Below are 18840 nucleotides of genomic sequence, written 5' to 3' on the forward strand. Positions count from 1 at the left end.
CATTTCTTTGCCTTAATGCACGCTGTGGATGCAGCCCTCCGTGATATGCTGAAGACCTTTTTGGCAGCTATATATAATTACTACATATACAGTACATGCATGATTAATCCAGATGCAAGGAAAAATATCTAGGTAAAAAGTACATTTCTCAGTTGTTTCCCATCTTCACTGAATTAAGAAGTCACTGTTAGGTATGATGCGGTAATACAAATTTGATGTTGCTGGGTTTTGAGTGAGAAGCAGATCTGTAAGTTGCGAGTTGGAGCTGCCATGGATCTGAATTTTTGGTCCAGCTCATCCCACAGATGCTCAATGTAATTGAGATCTGGGGAATTTGGAGGCCAGGGCAACACCTTGAACTCTTCATCATGTTCCTCAAACCATTCCTGAACAATGTGTGCAGTGTGGCAGGGCACATTATCCTGCTGAAAGAGACCACTGCCATCAGGGAATACCATTGCCATGAAGGGGTGTACCTGGTCTGCAACAATGTTTAGGTAGGTGGCACATGCCAAATTGACGTCCACATGCGTGATTTCTCAGCACAACATTGCCCAGAGCGTCACCCTCCCTCCACCGGCTTATCGTCTTCCCATAGTGCATCCTGGTGCAAGTAAACGGCCACACGTACATGGCCGTCCACGTGTTGTAAAAGAAAACAGGACTCATCGGACCAGACGACCTTCTTCCACTGCTCCAAGATTCAGTTCAGACACTCATGTGTCTTACACAAAATCACTTAATGGCCAAGTTGGCCAAGCCAATCACTATTCATTTAATATGTGAAGAGATCAGCCTAGAGATCATATCAGAGGTCAATGACATATTGAATTCTTAAAGGTAAAGTGACAAAAACAGACCACTTAATCCTAAGAGTCAGAGAGAGGTTGCTTATTTACAAACTAAATAAAAGCATATCCTAAAAAAAAATGCTACTTTTCTGCAATTTTACTTCTGCGCTGGCTTTTGTACAATTGTGGTTTACTCTTGAAATTTGGTATTGCGATGCTAATATTGTTGTCTGCTTTTCTTTATTTGTAATTTGCTTAGCATAAATATGTCTTCTAAATCATTACATGTAAATAACAAATGTTTTGTGCAAGAAACCTTGACTAACTTTAGAAGTGCACATCAAGGGGAAAATAAAATGCTACAAAAGACCCCTTTAAGCTATTTATTCTAATATAACACAGGGACTCTAAGACAAAACCACCAAGCTTTTAAAAACCCAAAAGTTAATTTAGTCTCTCACCAAAAACAACAGATGCGGCCCCACGGCTATTAACTTCATTTTCTACGAGAAAATAATATGCTTTGAGATCTCTGCTTCATCTCTCCCTGACTCACGCATGCACATAGAGGAAGCACAGTTAACACGCACATCCTGAGATAGCAATCACAATCTTACAGTGCACTCTTAGCGACACTGCAGCGTTCAGCACAATTCAGCTAAACTGACATGCACAGATGGCACAATGACATGAGGGGGGTGTGGGTGCGGTGGGGGGGTTGTGGGTGGTTGGCAGGGCATTGCTATTCAGTTGCTAGGGTGTTCTGGGTGGTTTTTAGAATGCCGCTATGCAGCTGCTAGGGTGATCTGGGACTTTGACGTTGCCATGGTTGGTAAGGTGTTCTGATTGGTTGCCTATGCATTACCTAGTGAGAGCTAAGGTGTTGTACACTCACCGGCCACTTTATTAGGTACACCTGTACATCTACTTATTCATGCGATTAAATAATCAGCCAATCATGTGGCAGAAGTGTAATGTATATAATCATGCAGGAGTCAGTTAATGTTCACATTAGGGCTGAAACGATTAGTCGATGTTATCGACAATGTCAAAAAAAAAAAAAAATGTAGACAAAAATGTTTCATGTCGAATAGTCGTTTAATCTCATTTAATGTAACATGAGATCACATTAAACTCTAATGATGACACGTGAGAGCAGCACTGCAGTTCACGCCTGACTGAGGAGAGGAAGAATTACACAGATCACAGTCCTGATGCACTCCAAACTTTCCAAACAGCTTCAGGTGATGTAGATTTTTTTTTTTTTTCACTCAATTTGGAATGCCCAATTTCCCAATGTGCTTTTAAGTCCTCGTGGTCGCGTAGTGATTCGCCTCAATCTGGGTGGCGGAGGACGAATCCCAGCTGCCACCGCGTCTGAGACCACCAACCCGCGCATCTTATCACGTGGCTTGTTGAGCGCGTTGCCACGGAGACATAGCGCGTGTGGAGACTTCACGCCATCCACCGCGGCAACCACGCTCAACTCACCACGCGCCCCACCGAGAACGAACCACATTATAGCGACCACGAGGAGGTTACCCCACGTGACTCTACCCTCCCTAGCAACCGGGCCAATTTTGCTGCTTAGGAGACCTGGCTGGAGTCACTCAGCATGCCCTGGGATTCGAACTAGCGAACTCCAGGGGTGGTAGCCAGCGTCTTTTACCACTGAGCTACCTAGGCCCTGCGTGTCGAGCGTCTTTAAAGGAAACACCTCAGTGTTACATCTTAAATGCAGTTATATTTAATGCGTTATAGCTTTATTAAAGTTCAGATAATATGGAAGCAGATCATGTAAATAACTACAAACTCCGAAACTGGCATTTCTCTGTGCGGTCAGAACTGCCACTCACTGGATGTTTTTTTGTTTTTGGCACCATTCAGAGTCAATTCTAGAGAAATCCCTGAGATCACATTTTTTCCCCATTTTGATGATTGATGTGAACATTAACTGAAGCTCCTGACCCGTATCTGCATGATTTTATGCACTGCACTGCTGCCACACGATTGGCTGATTAGATAATCACATGGATGATTGTTGGTGCCAGACTGGCTGGTTTGAGTATATCTGTAACTGCTGATCTCCTGGGATTTTCACACACAACAGTCTCTAGAATTTATAGAATGGTGCCAAAAACAAAAAACATCCAGTGAGCGGCAGTTCTGTGGATGGAAATGTCTTGTTGATGAGAGAGGTCAATGGAGAATGGCCAGACTGGTTTGAACTGACAAAGTCCATAGTAACTCAGATAACTACTCTGTACAATTGTGGTGAGAAGAATATTATCCGGGTTGGCGCTGTTTTGGCGGCACGAGGGGGACCAATACAATATTAGGCAGGTGGTTTTAATGTTGTGGCTGATTGGTGTATGCCCTATTATTTGTATGTGTATTTACTCTTATCTTGTTTTATATTCTGTGTCTCACTGTAATGTTTTGTGTGCACTTGTTTCTCCCATCACTTGGCAATAAAGCTAATTCTGATTCTAAAGACTTTGAATACTGCAGTAATAACTTTGCCATCATTCAGGGGAAATTGTATCTTTACTGTAAAATGGGCTACATATTATATTGTTTTTGTTTGTTTTTCATAAACGTTAACCACTTTTTAATCTATACAACTGAAATGGCCATCAATTAAAGGGATAGTTCATCCTAAAAATTTTATTTTGTCATAATTTCCCTACAAATTTGAAGATAAATGTAATTTATAATGCTCTTAGGATTTTTTTTTTTTATAGATATAAAATAACCATGTGAACAAAAAACAAGCGTCATTGTGCCTCTACCCACCCCTCTTGATGCCTTACTGAGCTAAATTAAACAAACATCTTTTTAACCTCTTTTCAGGTATTTTGCTTCAGGTCTTTGATTAAAAGCATGAGAGGTCAAGTTACTATGGAGATTTTGTTGAGAAGTGATATCAAGTACACTGACCACATACACATGCGTGAAGGAATGTTTTAGATAAACAGTTTGTCGTCCTGGAGATAGACTGTGCCACGGATCATTTGGCAGCTTAAGAAATACAGCCAAAAATGGCCCAACGATGCACTAAAATACTCAAAGCACTAACAGTATATTTACATGTGCAGTTAGAATCCAGCTACAGCAGTATTTTGTGTAGGTGAGTTCCAGTCTTCATGACAAGTAAACATGACACAATGTGTAGTGAAATACTTAAGGAAGGACATCAGCAGAGGAATTTTTAAATACATGCTGCCTGTCACCTGTTGTGGATACGCTGTTTCCTTAAAACATTTACATTTAGTTTTAATTATTTACAAATATTTGCAAATCAAGGTCAAGGAATTAAACCTACAGGCAGAATCGAAAGTCAGCTCTTGTCCAACTCAAAAAGTACCGAAAGAGCCAGTCCACAAACTGTCGAAGTTTTCTGAGGATTACCGAATAATCTAATGAGTGAGCTGCTGATCCTATGAGCATAAGTGTACCGAGGACATGAATGAGCCTGGGGCGAAATGCAAGTTTCTTTAATGACAATGAAAATGTTCTGGAAATATTCTTATGACTAGTTTTATTAAATAAAAACAAATCCAAGTTTGTGCGCAGTGTTTGTATTGGGTGCTTTAGGTGCAAAACTTTAATGTAGGAAACTTATCCAAGATGTAATCAATAGCAATCGTATTCGACATGCAGGATCACAGAATGAAACACTGATGACAATAAACACCATTATTATTATAACTTAATTGAATCAAAGGTAATAATCAGCAATGTGCGTTCACAAATGGCTTTATTTAAATGCTTGAGCGTGAAAACACTCCGGGGTGATAGAATTATGTGCTAGAGACATAATTACATGATGATGTAAAAGAATCGCTGAATCGGTTTTTGAACCAGTTCATGGGAACCAACTGTCCAAAAGAACCGGTTCACAGACATGAATCAGACTTCCCATCACTAGTTTCCCTCTTACTTGTGAAATGGGTGGGGTGTGTGACATTGGCACTAGAGCGGCGTATTAAGGGTGGGTTTTAGGGCAACGCTGCGGGGCTATTGGCCCGATGGTGGGAATGCAGATCGATATACAGACGATCAGTGTACAGAAGATTGGTAAGCCCAAAGATGACAGAAAACATGTGGCACATAACAGTTGTTGCCTTTTCAACAGCAAAGCAATTTAACCATCTTCTGTTTTTGAACTGCATTTGTATACAGCATGGGAATAGAAAGACAAATTAATGTTGCATTTTTGTTACAGACATATTTTTTATGTCACGGAGATACAAATTTATGTTGCAGAGAAACATTTATGACGTTTTTTGTTTTTTTTTAATTATGCCACAGTCACAATTTTGTTTGCTGTTTACGGAGCCTAGTGCAGTCACAGAGACCAGTGAGATATCTCAAGACACTTATTTCATTGATATCTTTCAGGGAGAAGGAACATTTTCTGCAAACCATTCCATAAAAAAAAAAAAGAAATCACTTACAGCACCTTTAAGGGTGTGTTCACACTTGGCAGGTTTGGTTCGATTAAAACGCACTCTGGTGTGATTGCTCTGTTCATTTGAACAAGTGTGAATGCTGCCATCCGAACCTTGGTGCGCACCAAACAAGCGGACCGAGACCCTCTGAATAGTGAATCTCGGTCCGCTTCCAAACGAACTCTGGTGCAGTTCGATTGATATATGAACGCAGCATGGACCAAAGATGTCTAAACGGACCAATAACAGGAAGTAATTTGCCTAATACTGACCTCAAGCATACCTGGTGGTTCTCATCATAGAAGCTATGTTGCCCATTATATTTCGATACAGGTGTCAGAACCGCCGTCACCCGTCCTTGCAGCATATCTTCGTTTGTGTGTGCAACGGAGGAATTCCTGCCGCTGTTTTGACACCTTTACACATTTTATTAACTTTTCGTTTGTTCTCAGCTGGTAAAAATACCACCATATATATACACATAAATCCAACGAGCACATTTAGCCCAGCAGCCAGCATTGTTTTGGATGTTCGGAAAGTTCCGTCGCAAAATATTCATCATAAAAGCTGTCCAGTCAGGTTGTGACCTTATCCTTAGCCTTTTGTTTTGTATCTTTAGGTTCGGTGTTAAAAATGCCAGTGTGAACGCTAAGCGAACCAGGACTAAATTTATCATTTTCTTTTTTGGTCCGGACCAAGAGAAGCAAACTACAAGTGTGAACACAACCTAAGTAAATAGTAGAAAAAGTAGAGACAGGCCTAAAAATGTCTAGAACGACAATTGTGTCCTTACAAAACAGATTACAAATTGTAAAGTCAATTGTCTAAAATGAGACACATGGTTTTAGTTATTCCAATCTTTTAGATCTTATCAGCAATATTCATTAAGTCATGGGATAACTATTAGCTATAAACATACTGATAACATCACAAGTGACCTACAAAAGCAACACAGGGCAAAAAGACCTCACGGGGAGTGCAGATACAGTAAATAAAGTCTTTTCCCCACAAAAAGGTGGAAGCTCAACATCAAACAGAATGTTTCCAACACTATTCATATTTATGCTGATTATGAGATCATTTGAAATAGCATAAGTCATTACAGATCAAGCCCTGCAATATCATGAGAAATATCCACCTTAATATTGTAAAGAAAGAGCCCTTGGTCTTATATAAGCAGAATATACACAAAAAACAAAAACAAAAAAATGGACAGTTTTAGGAAATGCACAACAGAGGGGAAAAACACTTACTTTCCAATGTTGTCTGGAAGTGATTGCAAAGAAATGTCATTGATGGAAAGGCATGTTAAATTCCGTAATTCTGGAAAACTTCCTGGCAATCTGAAATGGGACAAAAACAAAATAATTACAACTCGCAGTTAAAGGTGAAGGGTGTCATTTCAGTGCCACTAGTGGTACCACTGCAAACTCGCGCCATTGATTGTGCCAACTGTAGCTCAGCTGAATTACATCATGAATAATAAACATGTTTATAAGAAAGAAACATGAACACACTTGCTGTCTCTAATAAAAAAAATCTATACAAATTAATTTCCTCTTGAAAAAACCAAACCAAAACTAAACTAAAAACAAAACAAAACGAGAGCAAAACACATAAAAATGAAACAAAACCAAACAACAACAAATAAAAAAACACTAAATCACAATTCTCTATAAAAATGACTAGTTGAAAACCACAGCATAAGGTTGTTTGCTTCAATTACAAATCGCCAGAGAAGAGAGCAGCAGTCAAGCATATTGACATCCAGCATTATGGGGGAGCCAATTGGCAAACTGGGCCAAAGTAGCTCCAGTGCTAATGCATAACGGATGACCTATCAAGCACAACAAAGCTATTAGAGTAACATCAATAAACCACAGAGATGCCATCAACGTGCAGTACTTGGGCTGTATTATATAGGTTATGTGATTAAGATTCATTTAAAGAACCACCCAGGCCCAATGTACATGCCACATTGACCACAGAGAAAACATACTGTAGATCTGTATCGCCAACTTCATGAAGTCATGTACAATTTCAGCAGTGTTCAGCACTCTAAACCGGTCACTTGTATGGATGCACGATTTGAAAGAGTTTGGCTGAAATGATACCGATTTAAACAGAAAACAATAGGCCAATAGGCCAATACCGATACTTTGCAAAGTACAAAGCTTTGTAATAATTTCCATTGGATCTTTTGAACACAGGCCAACATTTTAAAGAGAGCAACAATGACATAAATAGAAGATAAAAGGATAAAAAAGGTACAAAAAAATAACTAAATATAACATGGATTGATATGAAAAAATATATATATATTTTTTTACTTCTAAGACATTTTTACACTTCTGTACAAAACAACAGAACTGACATTTTACATGCATGTACAGTGCAAATTCATTTATACCTTGCATATGCTGGAAAATTCAACGGAAAATTCAACCACATCATGGAAAAATAAAACGTTTTAGCCAAAGGAATAAACCCCCTTTTAAATTCTGTATTATAGTGGTTTAATGGGTAATGGACAATGCCATCCAGACCACTAGAGGGCGCTGTTTGCTCACACAGCGCTGAATGCAGACTATGTTTTAAAACACAGCCTTTTAAGGTTTAGAAATCTCACAAGGCCATATTGCGATTTCAATCTTAACTGACCTTAAGCCTTAGTATATAAAGAGTTCAAAGCACCATAGTGAGTGCTATGAGATGTTATGAGCAGTTCTGTTCACGTACACTAATGTTTTCTGGTGTGTAATAGCTATTGAATGACGCTTTTGTCTTTTCAAGTGACTGATAATTGTTTGCCTCAATTCTGATTAACAGTCTCCACAGTTTTTAGTCACATTACTGTGTAATTTAACCATTTCTTTAACATAAAACATCAGATAAATATTCTTTAAAATGTCACTCTTCATTCCAGTCCATGTAAAAATATCAATTCTGTATATGAGAATATGATGCTCCCTTCTCAGTTTTCTTAATATCTTTTTTAGTTTTCAGTTGCATTACGCTTACATGTTGTCAAAAGTCTGGCGAGTAAAAACAAAAATGTACTAGCCAATGACAATTCTTTCTCCAACGTGTCCGTAGAGGGTTGTAAAGAGATAATTAATTGAAAGAAAGGAAACCATGATGGCTGAGATTAGCAATTCTTTATATATGTATACTATATATATAGCTATTAACTTGTCAGCAGTTGCATAGGACCAGAATATAAATTGCACAAAAGCTGAAATGGACATCAATTACCTTGTCAAAGGATTTCCACTAAAATCTGCTACTTGTAGGGTTTTACAGTATGAAATGCTTTCAGGGAGTTCCATAATGTCTGTGAGAAAAAGAGAAAACACATTTAAATCCACTTAAAACAATCAAAACCTTGCAGTATTTAAAACAATGGTTCTGTTCCAAAACCTAGTGCACTGCCTGAGTAAGCAGCATTTTAAGGGATCAAAGACGTGTCCAGATGTAAATGCTGTTCCAAAAGGTAAAGATATCCAAGATACTTTACTATACCTTCAGGCCTTTGCACACCAGAGGTGTGACGCAATAATGCGAAACGAATTGCAGACGAATGGCCCTTTCACATTAAAAGAGAGGCGAATGTTCGCTTTTAAAATAGGTGACGCTAATCAACAAGCGGTTTTACCTCAGTACGGTAGGTGACACAAAGCACCTTTCAGCTGGTCTGTCCTTCGGCCATCATGGATGAGAACTACCACCATGGAATCACAATACGAAAGACAAGCAAACAAAAGATTCCACAATATACATTATATTACAGATATAAGAGAACTCAATGTCAGATTAAATGCAAAGGCAAAAAATAAATAAATAACATGTAATACATTACGAAGACAATCCACATAAGATCAGGGGATGCAAGGCAGCGATGGAGAAATATCATTTACAACTTAAGAGAACCCATATGTTTTTAAGGCATTTGATGCAAATGAAATACACATCCTCCCTGCTGGATCAGGATTTCTTCCTTGAGTTCCTTTGCGTTTGTCATTTGGTGTGCAAAAGCCTTTCCTCTGGCCAAATTTCCAAGGAGGATGAAGTAAGTGAAATGCTGAATAAACTAAGGAATATTCCACGTTCAATTCAAGATAAGCTCAATCAGCAGCATTTGTGGCAAAATTGTGTTTATTACAAAAAATTATTTAGACTCACCCCTCTTTTAAAAGCAACAATCATGGTTAAAGGAAGGCACTTACAATAGAAGTGAATAAGCAGCCAGTCCATAAACATTAAAATACGTGTCATGACAACAAAGTTGTAATATTGGATATAACTTTACGTAGATATGGTGAATAAGCGATTTTATCAAACTAAATTCATGTTAACATGTCTAATGTTTACATCTCATGGATATACTTTTGAAACCATGTGTATTTTAGTGTTTTTTATTGACTGGCCCCATTCACTTTTATTTTAAGTGCCTTACTGTAACCGGCATTATTGCTTTTTATAAAAATTAAGTGAGGTGAGTTGAAATTATTTTTTAACATTATGCCACAAATGCTCTTAATTGAGCTCAACATGTATTGAATGCATTCCTTTAAAATTAATTGAATTCATAGAAAAGTATCAATAAAATTAGTTCAATCTATTTAAAAACATACTATTTTCCCTATGTGTGTCTTAGTTTAGCAACATGCTAACACTATACTCTATTGAAATCTAAAGTGAGATGAGTATCCTCTGCGCTCCACTTGAGATGCACAGAATTGGTGTCTTGTGAGGTTCCATGTCAGTTCAGATGCTGCCTTATAAGGTAGCTGCCTATGTAGGCAGCAGACAGCAAGGCATCTGACTAGGGTTTGGACCAGAGCCAATATTTCAATCATTTATGTGTCTGCCATAAAAAGCAGCTATAACTGAGAGATCAGAGTTCAGCTTAAAATGTCAACATGTAAGATACAAAGACCATAACCCATTCTTAAAAGAGAAACAAAGCATTTAAAACCAATTGAGACACTGCAAATCATGAAGTGTGGTTTCAAAATTGCTGCTTGCCCAAAAATAGTACAAACGAAACTCCGATAATTATCGTTTTGGCCTTGTTCCTGTAAGGGATGTACTGAGATGCAGGCTTGGAATTACTATGAATGATGCTCAAATGTTGTATATAATTGCTGAACTCTGAAAACCATCTATAAAAATATGTTGGGTGTATGTTGGTAGTGTGTGGGAAGGCAACCCACGGAAGGCCAAGCTTCTCACAGAAACTTACAGTCATTAAACTGAGTAAACGTGTAAGATTTAACTAGGACTGTTATTATCATAACATTTTGCCTGATAATTAATTTTCATTAGGGCTGTCAATGTAACACGTTAATTCAGTGCAATTAATTATATAAAAAATACATCAGTATTTTGACGAGGAGCTTGACGAGGTAATTAAGTCCCTACCTACAGGCATCCCTAGTTGCTACAATCGGTGACCTATATGAAAGTGGATTGTTGAGATCGTTTGAAAACTTGGTCCAACATTTTGGGATCCCCAGACCTCAGTTTCATAGGCATTTACAACTGCGCCACCTACTTTGCACTATTTTTGGGAGTAGCACACATCCCCCTAAGGAGGCAGATGCTTTGGGAGAGGTGATTGCGGCTTTTGGAAAAGGTCATGAGGCATCAGTGTACTACTCTCTGTTAATTCAGAGTATGGGGGACGGAGCCTTAACTTCTCTCAAGAGAGTATGGGAGAAAGATTTCAACTTGGCATTGGAGGAAGGAGTGTGGGCTAAGATCCTTAAAAACATTAAGTCTGCATCTAGTGATGCAAGGGTGCATCTTGTACAATTCAAAATTTTGCATAGATTTTATTGGACCCCCTCTAGACTGTATAGGCTTGGTAAAGACACGCCCACTTACTGGAGATGCCAATCGGAGGATGGAGACATGGCCCATGTTTTTTGGTGGTGTGTTGAGATCCAGAAATTCTGGTCGAAGGTTCAGAATTTTGTGTGCAACGTGGTGGGCACTCAGGTTTCGTTTAGTCCCAGACTTTGTGTTCCGGACGATGGAGCGGTCATCGATGTGGGGGATGGCCATATTGAGAACTGGGTTCTGACATGTGTGATGATTGCCAGGCAGGTTATTTTGAGGGGTTGGAGGTCAGCTGATGCGCCCCCATATCCGTAGTGGTGCACGGAGATGAGGAGGGTAGCAGCTTATGAGGAGGTGTCATCGGGAAGACGGGGTGATTTCGATTTGTTTGTCCGGAAATGGGGCAGGTATTTGGAATTTTTGGGGGGCTCTCAGGTGGGGTGTGGAGAGAGTATTGTAGTATAGTTTTTAAGTGAGTATGATTATTATGTGTGTATATGTATATATATGTATATATATATATGTGTGTGTGTGTGTGTGTGTTTCTTGTTATTATAAGACTTTAAAAAAAATGTATAAACAAAAACAATAATAATAATAATAATAATAATTCAACATTAATTGTATAATATTTAGGTAATATCTCACTGTGATGCTCTGTTACGCAGCACTTTATTTGACAAAAATAAACAATAACAATGTTGTATTTTGGATTATGCTGTGAAAATCTGAATAAAAGCACTTAATTTGATAAAAACAAAGCAATATTATGTCAAAAACGAATTGTTCTATTGTCATTTGATTAAAGTTTTAATTAATTCATTTATTTAGACATCATTTTGATGCTAAAATTGAAAAACTGCTGATATGGAATTCAGTACAACAAAAAAAAATAATACAAAAACGGGTACCAGTATCGGCAAATACTGAAAAGGACGTATCGTTCTAAATAAAGGAAAGAAGGTGCTGTAGGGCCCTATGAAATCACTTTTATTTTCTCTGAATTCCGGGTTTTAATTACATTTTATCATAAAAAAAAAAAAGAAGCGAAGTTTCTAGTGCACATGAGGTGTTGCTGCCAGCTTTAGCACATTACCCAACCTCAATTCAACACTTGTATCTTAAAGGTATAGTTCACCCAAAAATGAACATTTGCTGATAATTTACTCACCCTCAGGCCATCCAAGATGTATCTGAGTTTCTTTCTTCAACAAAACAGAAATTAAGACTTAGGATTTCATTTCAGGCCTCCTCCGCTAAAGAATGCAAGTGAATGTCCTCCATTTTTTGACGGTCCAAAATGCATATTTAGGGTGCATCAAAATAATCCACACGACTCCAGTCGACAAATAAAGTTCTTCTGAACTGACTGATTATTTTTAGAAATAAAACAATACTTATATACTTTTTAACTACAAATGTTCGCTTCCGTACATCTCTGTGACGTGCGCTCATGAGAGGGATGACGTAAGCTCGTTGGTAAGGTCACGCGTCACGTTTTGGAGGAGGCAGGAAGCGCGTGAACTATTTTTTTGGGTAAACTATTCCTTTAAACAACATACATATTCACACAGTGTGGGGTGATGGTAAAGAATTCAACTCACATTTGTAAGGTGTTGTATCCACTGAAGTTTCGCTAGCTACTACATTCTTCATTATTTACAACTGTTTTGTCAGACCAGCAGTGCAGCCAGTTAACTCCGCCCCTTCCACTATGTATTGCAAGCTGGGTGCGTTGAGTGCATGAAGTGTCCAACATTCTACACTCCGTTTTGACGGTTGAAAAAGTGCATCATCCGGGGACTTAAAGTACACTTCTTTTCACAGCATTAACTACTCGCACTACTTGCACTACAAAATGGCGTAAAATAGTACAGAAGAGTGCGGATTTAGGACCCACCTTTTGTCTCTCATGTCTGTAAAATGCACTTGTAAAATGCAAATGGCCAGTAAGAAATCTGACTGGCTGGTAAATGTTTTCATCTACAGCCACCTTTGTTGTCGTGCGGGACACGATGAACTCAGCAAAAAACACGTTGCACTCTAAACTTATTTATCTACAAAATCTTGCAATAAAGGCTTTTATGAAGACTATTGCGTTACACACGCAGTGATGGATGCAAAAACACTTTGTTCAATAAATCTGACTGAAACCAGACAGGATCTTCCACCTCATCTAAATTAAATTTCATGATGATTAAGTTTGTAATAGTTGGCAATGCCCCACATCTGATAAATATTTTATAGTTTATGGCCATTATCACAGGTGGGAATCTAGAAAACCCTATTTCGTTAAAGCCACACAGCTGCATTTCTCGAGCCCTACAGACGCAGTATGAAACAAGCATACCAAATGCCAATTTGGAAATGAAAGTGTACAATGAACACAGTCATCTCAAATAATCTCGATTAGATAAAATCATTGCAACATGCCTACATTAACGTCGTAGGCTGAATGGTGAAAGTTGTCTTACCATTTCGAGAGACGTCGAGCTCAACGAGTTGGTTGAAGTTGGCGATGTCCCCCGGCAACCTCTGGATCTCATTGTCACTCAAACCGAGCTTTCTCAACTTTGTCAAATTGAAGAATGGCTGAAACAGAACAAGAAAAAACAATTAGGTGCGATTATGGTTGGGATCAGTGATGCATAATTAAGACAGAAAGACAAGTAACAAGAATATGGTGCAATATAGTTTTATTATGTATATTTATAAGTGTATGACTAATGCTTGTGATATTCTATGACCTTTAACCTCCCTGCTGTTATACAAAACAATGACACTCCTTGTTGTATTATCGATCACACTGAGTCTCTAGCCACGTCCACACTAATTTGTTAAGTATGAAACCTCTATTTTCAGTTTCCTAATGTTATCGTTTTCCAAAGTATGAGGTCAAGGAGAGCGTTGTCCAAACACTCTGTTTTTGGTGGAGGAAAACCCCATTGTAGTATGGATAAGAGGTGTAAACTTAGCAAGATTAATGCATTTTCAGACGAAAGCATATTAAGTTTGGACATGGACGTAAGTGGGTGGCACACCGGACACAACTGGCGGACAACATGGCGCATTCTATAACTCGAAACAACTGTTTTCTATGAAAGTACACACACCGCCACCACCACCGCACGGCATCTGTCAGTGGCACCCAACTACGACTCCAGAAGTTGCTCAAATTTCTGCCACGCCACGGAATGCAACTTGCATATTTTCCATTAAATTTGGCACAAATCATTATTAAAGGACATATATTATTTACTCTAGCCTTGTTCATTCTTGAAGCAGCGGAAAACCTTGGTAACTTGTGTATACTGTCTGCCACCTGAACCACATTGATGTGCCCTGTGTTTGATACCTGTGCCGTGTCCTAGACGTGACGAGTGTGGTGCTTCTTGTCTGGTGTGCAACTGCCTTTAGACTTCAATTGAAATGGAATAATAGCATACTACTTACTAAATACTGGAAAGTATACACCGTATAACGCCCATTATGTTTTATAAAATAGAATGGAACTGTAGCATTAAGCAACGATTAACATTTCATAAACAGTAGTATGTATCTATTATCTTAAAAAAATACATACAGTTGCAATCATAATTATTCAACCCCCCTGACCAGCGATACATTCTGGTGATGTGAATTAAAACACATCAACTAAACCCTCAGTAAACAGTCAAAGTAAGTTTTTAATACACATTTGAGTGATTCTGAGAACAAAGAGTTCAGTTTAACCAAATTTTTAAATAAAAAATAACTAATTCTCTCCACAAATGTCATGTCAAAAATATTCAACCCCCAAAGTCAATCATTTGTGGAGCATCCTTTATCCTTAATAACAGCAAATAAATGTTTCAGGTAAGTGTTCTCAGGCTTCGGACACCTCTCTATTAGAATTTTTACACATTTCTCATGAGCAAAAGCTTCCAGCTCATTGACATTCTTTGGTTTCTGTGCTGCCATTGCTTCCTTGAAATCCCAACAAAGGTTTGCAATGAGATTTTAATGATGGACTGAAAGGGCCATTTAAGGACATTCCACGACCTATCCCTGAACCAGATTTTGGACAACTTGGATGTATCCTTGGTGTTATTGTCTTGCTGGAAAGTCAAGTGATCACCGAGCTTAAATTAAACACTGAAGGCATCACATTTTTCATGCCAAAATGGCCTGATACCTGAAAGAATCCATGGTGACAGTCACATAGTCAGGTTAGCCGTTTCCTGCAGCTGCAAAACACCCCCATAACAGGACTGACCCACCTCCATGCTTGACTGTGGGGATGGTGTCGCTCTTGTCATCACCTTGTCATCTTACTCCAGACGTACTGCTGACCCATGGGTCTAAAACTCATTTTCAGTTTAGTGTCATACGTCTATAAAACCTTCTTCCAGGACTCCACAGGTCTTTCCTAATTACTTCTTGAATATTCAAGTCAACATTTCCCTTGGTGAAGTTTTGCTTTCTTCCACACCCCAAGAAGGTTGCTGTTGTACCATATTTAAAAAATGTATGAATGGTGCTGCCAACTTTGTCTATTGGAAATTGAAGTGCCTTGGAAATGTACTTTTAGCCATAACCTTTCTTGTGTAATGAAATAATCTCTTCTATTAGCTTTTGAGACAGCTTATTTTTAATTGCATTTTTTGCAAATAAATAAAAAAATTTTACAACGCTAAAGTTAAATTTTAAAACTTAAGTAAATGCCATTGCAGACTGATGGCTTAATTTTGTTTTAAAACAATTACTTGTGTAGCCTTACATATTTAAGAAACAGCTACATGCAATAGGGGTTGAATAATTATGACATGGCTGTATTTTTAAAAATCCTGCTATTTAGAAATATTAGGTTATATATTCACACTATGACTTTGAATGTGTCACTCAACTGATATAGATGTAAAGTTTAAAAATTCTGGGTCATCAGAAAAGCTTAGCTTTGTAAATCCTTACTGTATTGGGGGTTGAATAATTTCGATTGCATCTGTATATATTTTGCATTTGTAATTCACTTTTGTGTATAAATTGACAGTCCAATCAAATGAGTCAAAATAGAGATGTTAAAAATCTTTGCTGACTATTTACTCCCAGTTCATAGTCAAGTTGAGTGCATTGCATTGTACAGTATTACAGAAATATTAATACAGTATTCCACAAAGTGTGCTTTGTCGCATAAAATCATACTTTTGTAAATATAGCAGATAATGTGGGTATTCAGGGCATACAAAATGTAAATACTGTGCATAGTAGACATACAATATACTGCACAAATAGTAAGAGTATTATAGGACTGCAACTAAAAATTTGTGAAAAAATGTCAAGGTGGAAAAAAATTAATACTGCATTATTTTATTTTTTTTATTTTTTAAGCATTAAATAGTAAACTATTATTATTCTTACATTATATGTACGGTTTGATGTTCAAAACCATAGTTAATCTAACGGCACAGTTAAATCTAAATGATTGTTCACTGACACGGATACACGCGCGCTCGCTTGCTCCGTAACGAAGACTCACTTGTGACAGTTTTATGAAATGAAAATACACTCCAATTGTTTTATATTTATACAATAAAAAGGATAAAATAACAGTAAAATGTAAGTTATGCGCTGGAGAGAAATCTCTCTCGAACATAGCCAATGCAACTCTGGAGGGCGTTTAGACAGGATTATGGGTAATTCTGATGCTCTACTGACTTGCAATGAAGTATTATTAAATGGATAGTTCACCCAAAAATTAAAACGCTCTCATCCTCATGCCATTTCAGACTTTGCTCCTTCTGCTGAACACAAACGAAGATTTTTATAAGAATATTTCAGCTCTGTACGTGAATGGTGACCAGAATTTTCAAGCTCCAAATATCATATAAAAGGAAACATAAAAGTAATCCATAAGACTCCAGTGGTTAAATCCATATCTTCAGAAGCCATATGATAGGTGTGGGTGAAAAACAGATCAATATTTAAGTCATTTTTTACTATAAATCTCTACTTTCATTTTCAGATGTGAAAGTGAAACTAAACAGGCACCACATGTGACTTTTAGGTGTAAACGTGGGATGGCATCTGGGATGGCATGAGGGTGAGTAAATGATGAGAGAACTTTCATATCAACTATCCCTTTAATACACTGGTCTAGTAATAAGATATACAAGCAAAGGTGTTACAAACAAACCCTTATCAAGACATACTGTTCCACGATCAATTCAAGAAAAACAACTACAACAAGAAAAAAGCGTAATAATTATGGAAGACCAGTGGCCTGGCAAAATCAGCTCAGTGTATCGCTGTCTGTGATGTAATCAGCTATTCATGTCTGTCTGTCTGCCTGACCTACTTGAGTTCCTCCTCCTCTCGCTGGCACCACGGCTGACAGCGAGAAAATAAAAGTGCATTTTAAGCACCCCAAAAAACAGCACAGTCAGACAGATAGTAGAGGCCATTAGAAACAAACAACCTGCCTGCATTAGCTGGGAATAAACAGTACTGTGCTGGCATTGTGACTTGTTCTTCCTGTATGTGTTCTACTGAAAAGATGCAATCAAGAAATTTAGGTTCCAATCAAGACATAAATGAGCCTGGCTTACATTAATGGCATTAACCAACCTATTGAACATAACTAGTCAGCATCCATTATCTATGCCTGAGAAAAGTGTATGTTCAAACTTTACTGAAAGAGAAATGACTTTTTCACCATTTATTAGAAAAACAGTGGAGAGAGTAGGGATGGAAATCATAAGAAAATCGATTCAACTTATATTCCAAGCAAAAATACTAAACAAAAACAGTTTTTTGAGCAATGTTTTGATAGCACCACAGTGTTTACACTTTCAAAGGGAATCTCCCTACCTAGTCTCGTATTTAAAACATTACTATGCAAACATTTTTGCTAAATGTTTTTTATATGGCTTCTTATACGTATCGTGGTGCAAATACATTTTGTTATAGGTCGCAATGGTTTGACTACAGTGTTGGCTAACTCTCTCTCTCTCCATTTAAGTGCAGCCGTTTTCTGTTAAGCAACATCAAGCTGCAAATGCATCAAAAGTGGAAAGAAACAGCGCCATCCGCTACCCGCACCAATTATCAGCACGGCTCCATGCACAAAGAACCGTGACTAAAGAGAAGGTGCTTTTACTCGTGGAGCACAGATCATTACAGCGCCGCAAGAACCAGTGAGAAGCACAACACGAGTTGCATGACCCATTTGAATTCGGCACAAAATTCTCTGGTGCAAACCTAACCTCGGTGAGTAAATCACATTAAAAGCCCAGACATTCTAAACAGTATAAACAAGATGAACAGGAGAAAACTCTGTGACATGCACAGAAATAAATAAGAAGACTTCACACATCACCACCACTGTGTGATTGGTAAAAAATGACCATGAATTTACTATAGTAACACTAACTATTGACTATAGTACTAGGCAGTAATATATTCATAATATCATATTACTAATAAAAGTTCTATTTAGTAGTAAACCGAAGCCGATTTTAACAAAAATCTATTGGCCGATACCGATATTTTGCCACTTACCTTATTTTGTACAAAGAGGTACAAAAACTTTTGTTCTCACAATAAATAACTTCCTTTGAACATTGGATCCGTTGACAGGCCACACTTTAAAGAGAGCCACAATGAAAGATAAAAATATTAAAAAATAAATAAATAAATAAATAAAGATATTGAAAATAACTAAATAAAATAGCATGATGATTGATGTGAAAAGTTTTTTTGTACTTCTAAAACAA

At 37.7% G+C, this 18840-nt stretch overlaps 1 protein-coding gene across 1 annotated transcript in view; it reads right to left on the reverse strand.

The window, feature by feature from the left end:
• The window catches only part of LOC127411738 (leucine-rich repeat-containing protein 1-like), a 127701-nt gene that overhangs the window by 64377 nt on the left and 44484 nt on the right, over positions 1-18840 (reverse strand). The window contains exons 2-4 of the mRNA XM_051647462.1: positions 13564-13681; positions 8501-8579; positions 6499-6588 (exon numbers count right to left, since the gene is read on the reverse strand). Coding sequence (XP_051503422.1) covers positions 6499-6588; positions 8501-8579; positions 13564-13681 — 287 coding nt within the window. The remainder of the gene's footprint in view (positions 1-6498; positions 6589-8500; positions 8580-13563; positions 13682-18840) is intronic.

Source organism: Myxocyprinus asiaticus, chromosome 21 (assembly GCF_019703515.2).
Source record: "Myxocyprinus asiaticus isolate MX2 ecotype Aquarium Trade chromosome 21, UBuf_Myxa_2, whole genome shotgun sequence".
NCBI lineage: Eukaryota > Metazoa > Chordata > Actinopteri > Cypriniformes > Catostomidae > Myxocyprinus > Myxocyprinus asiaticus.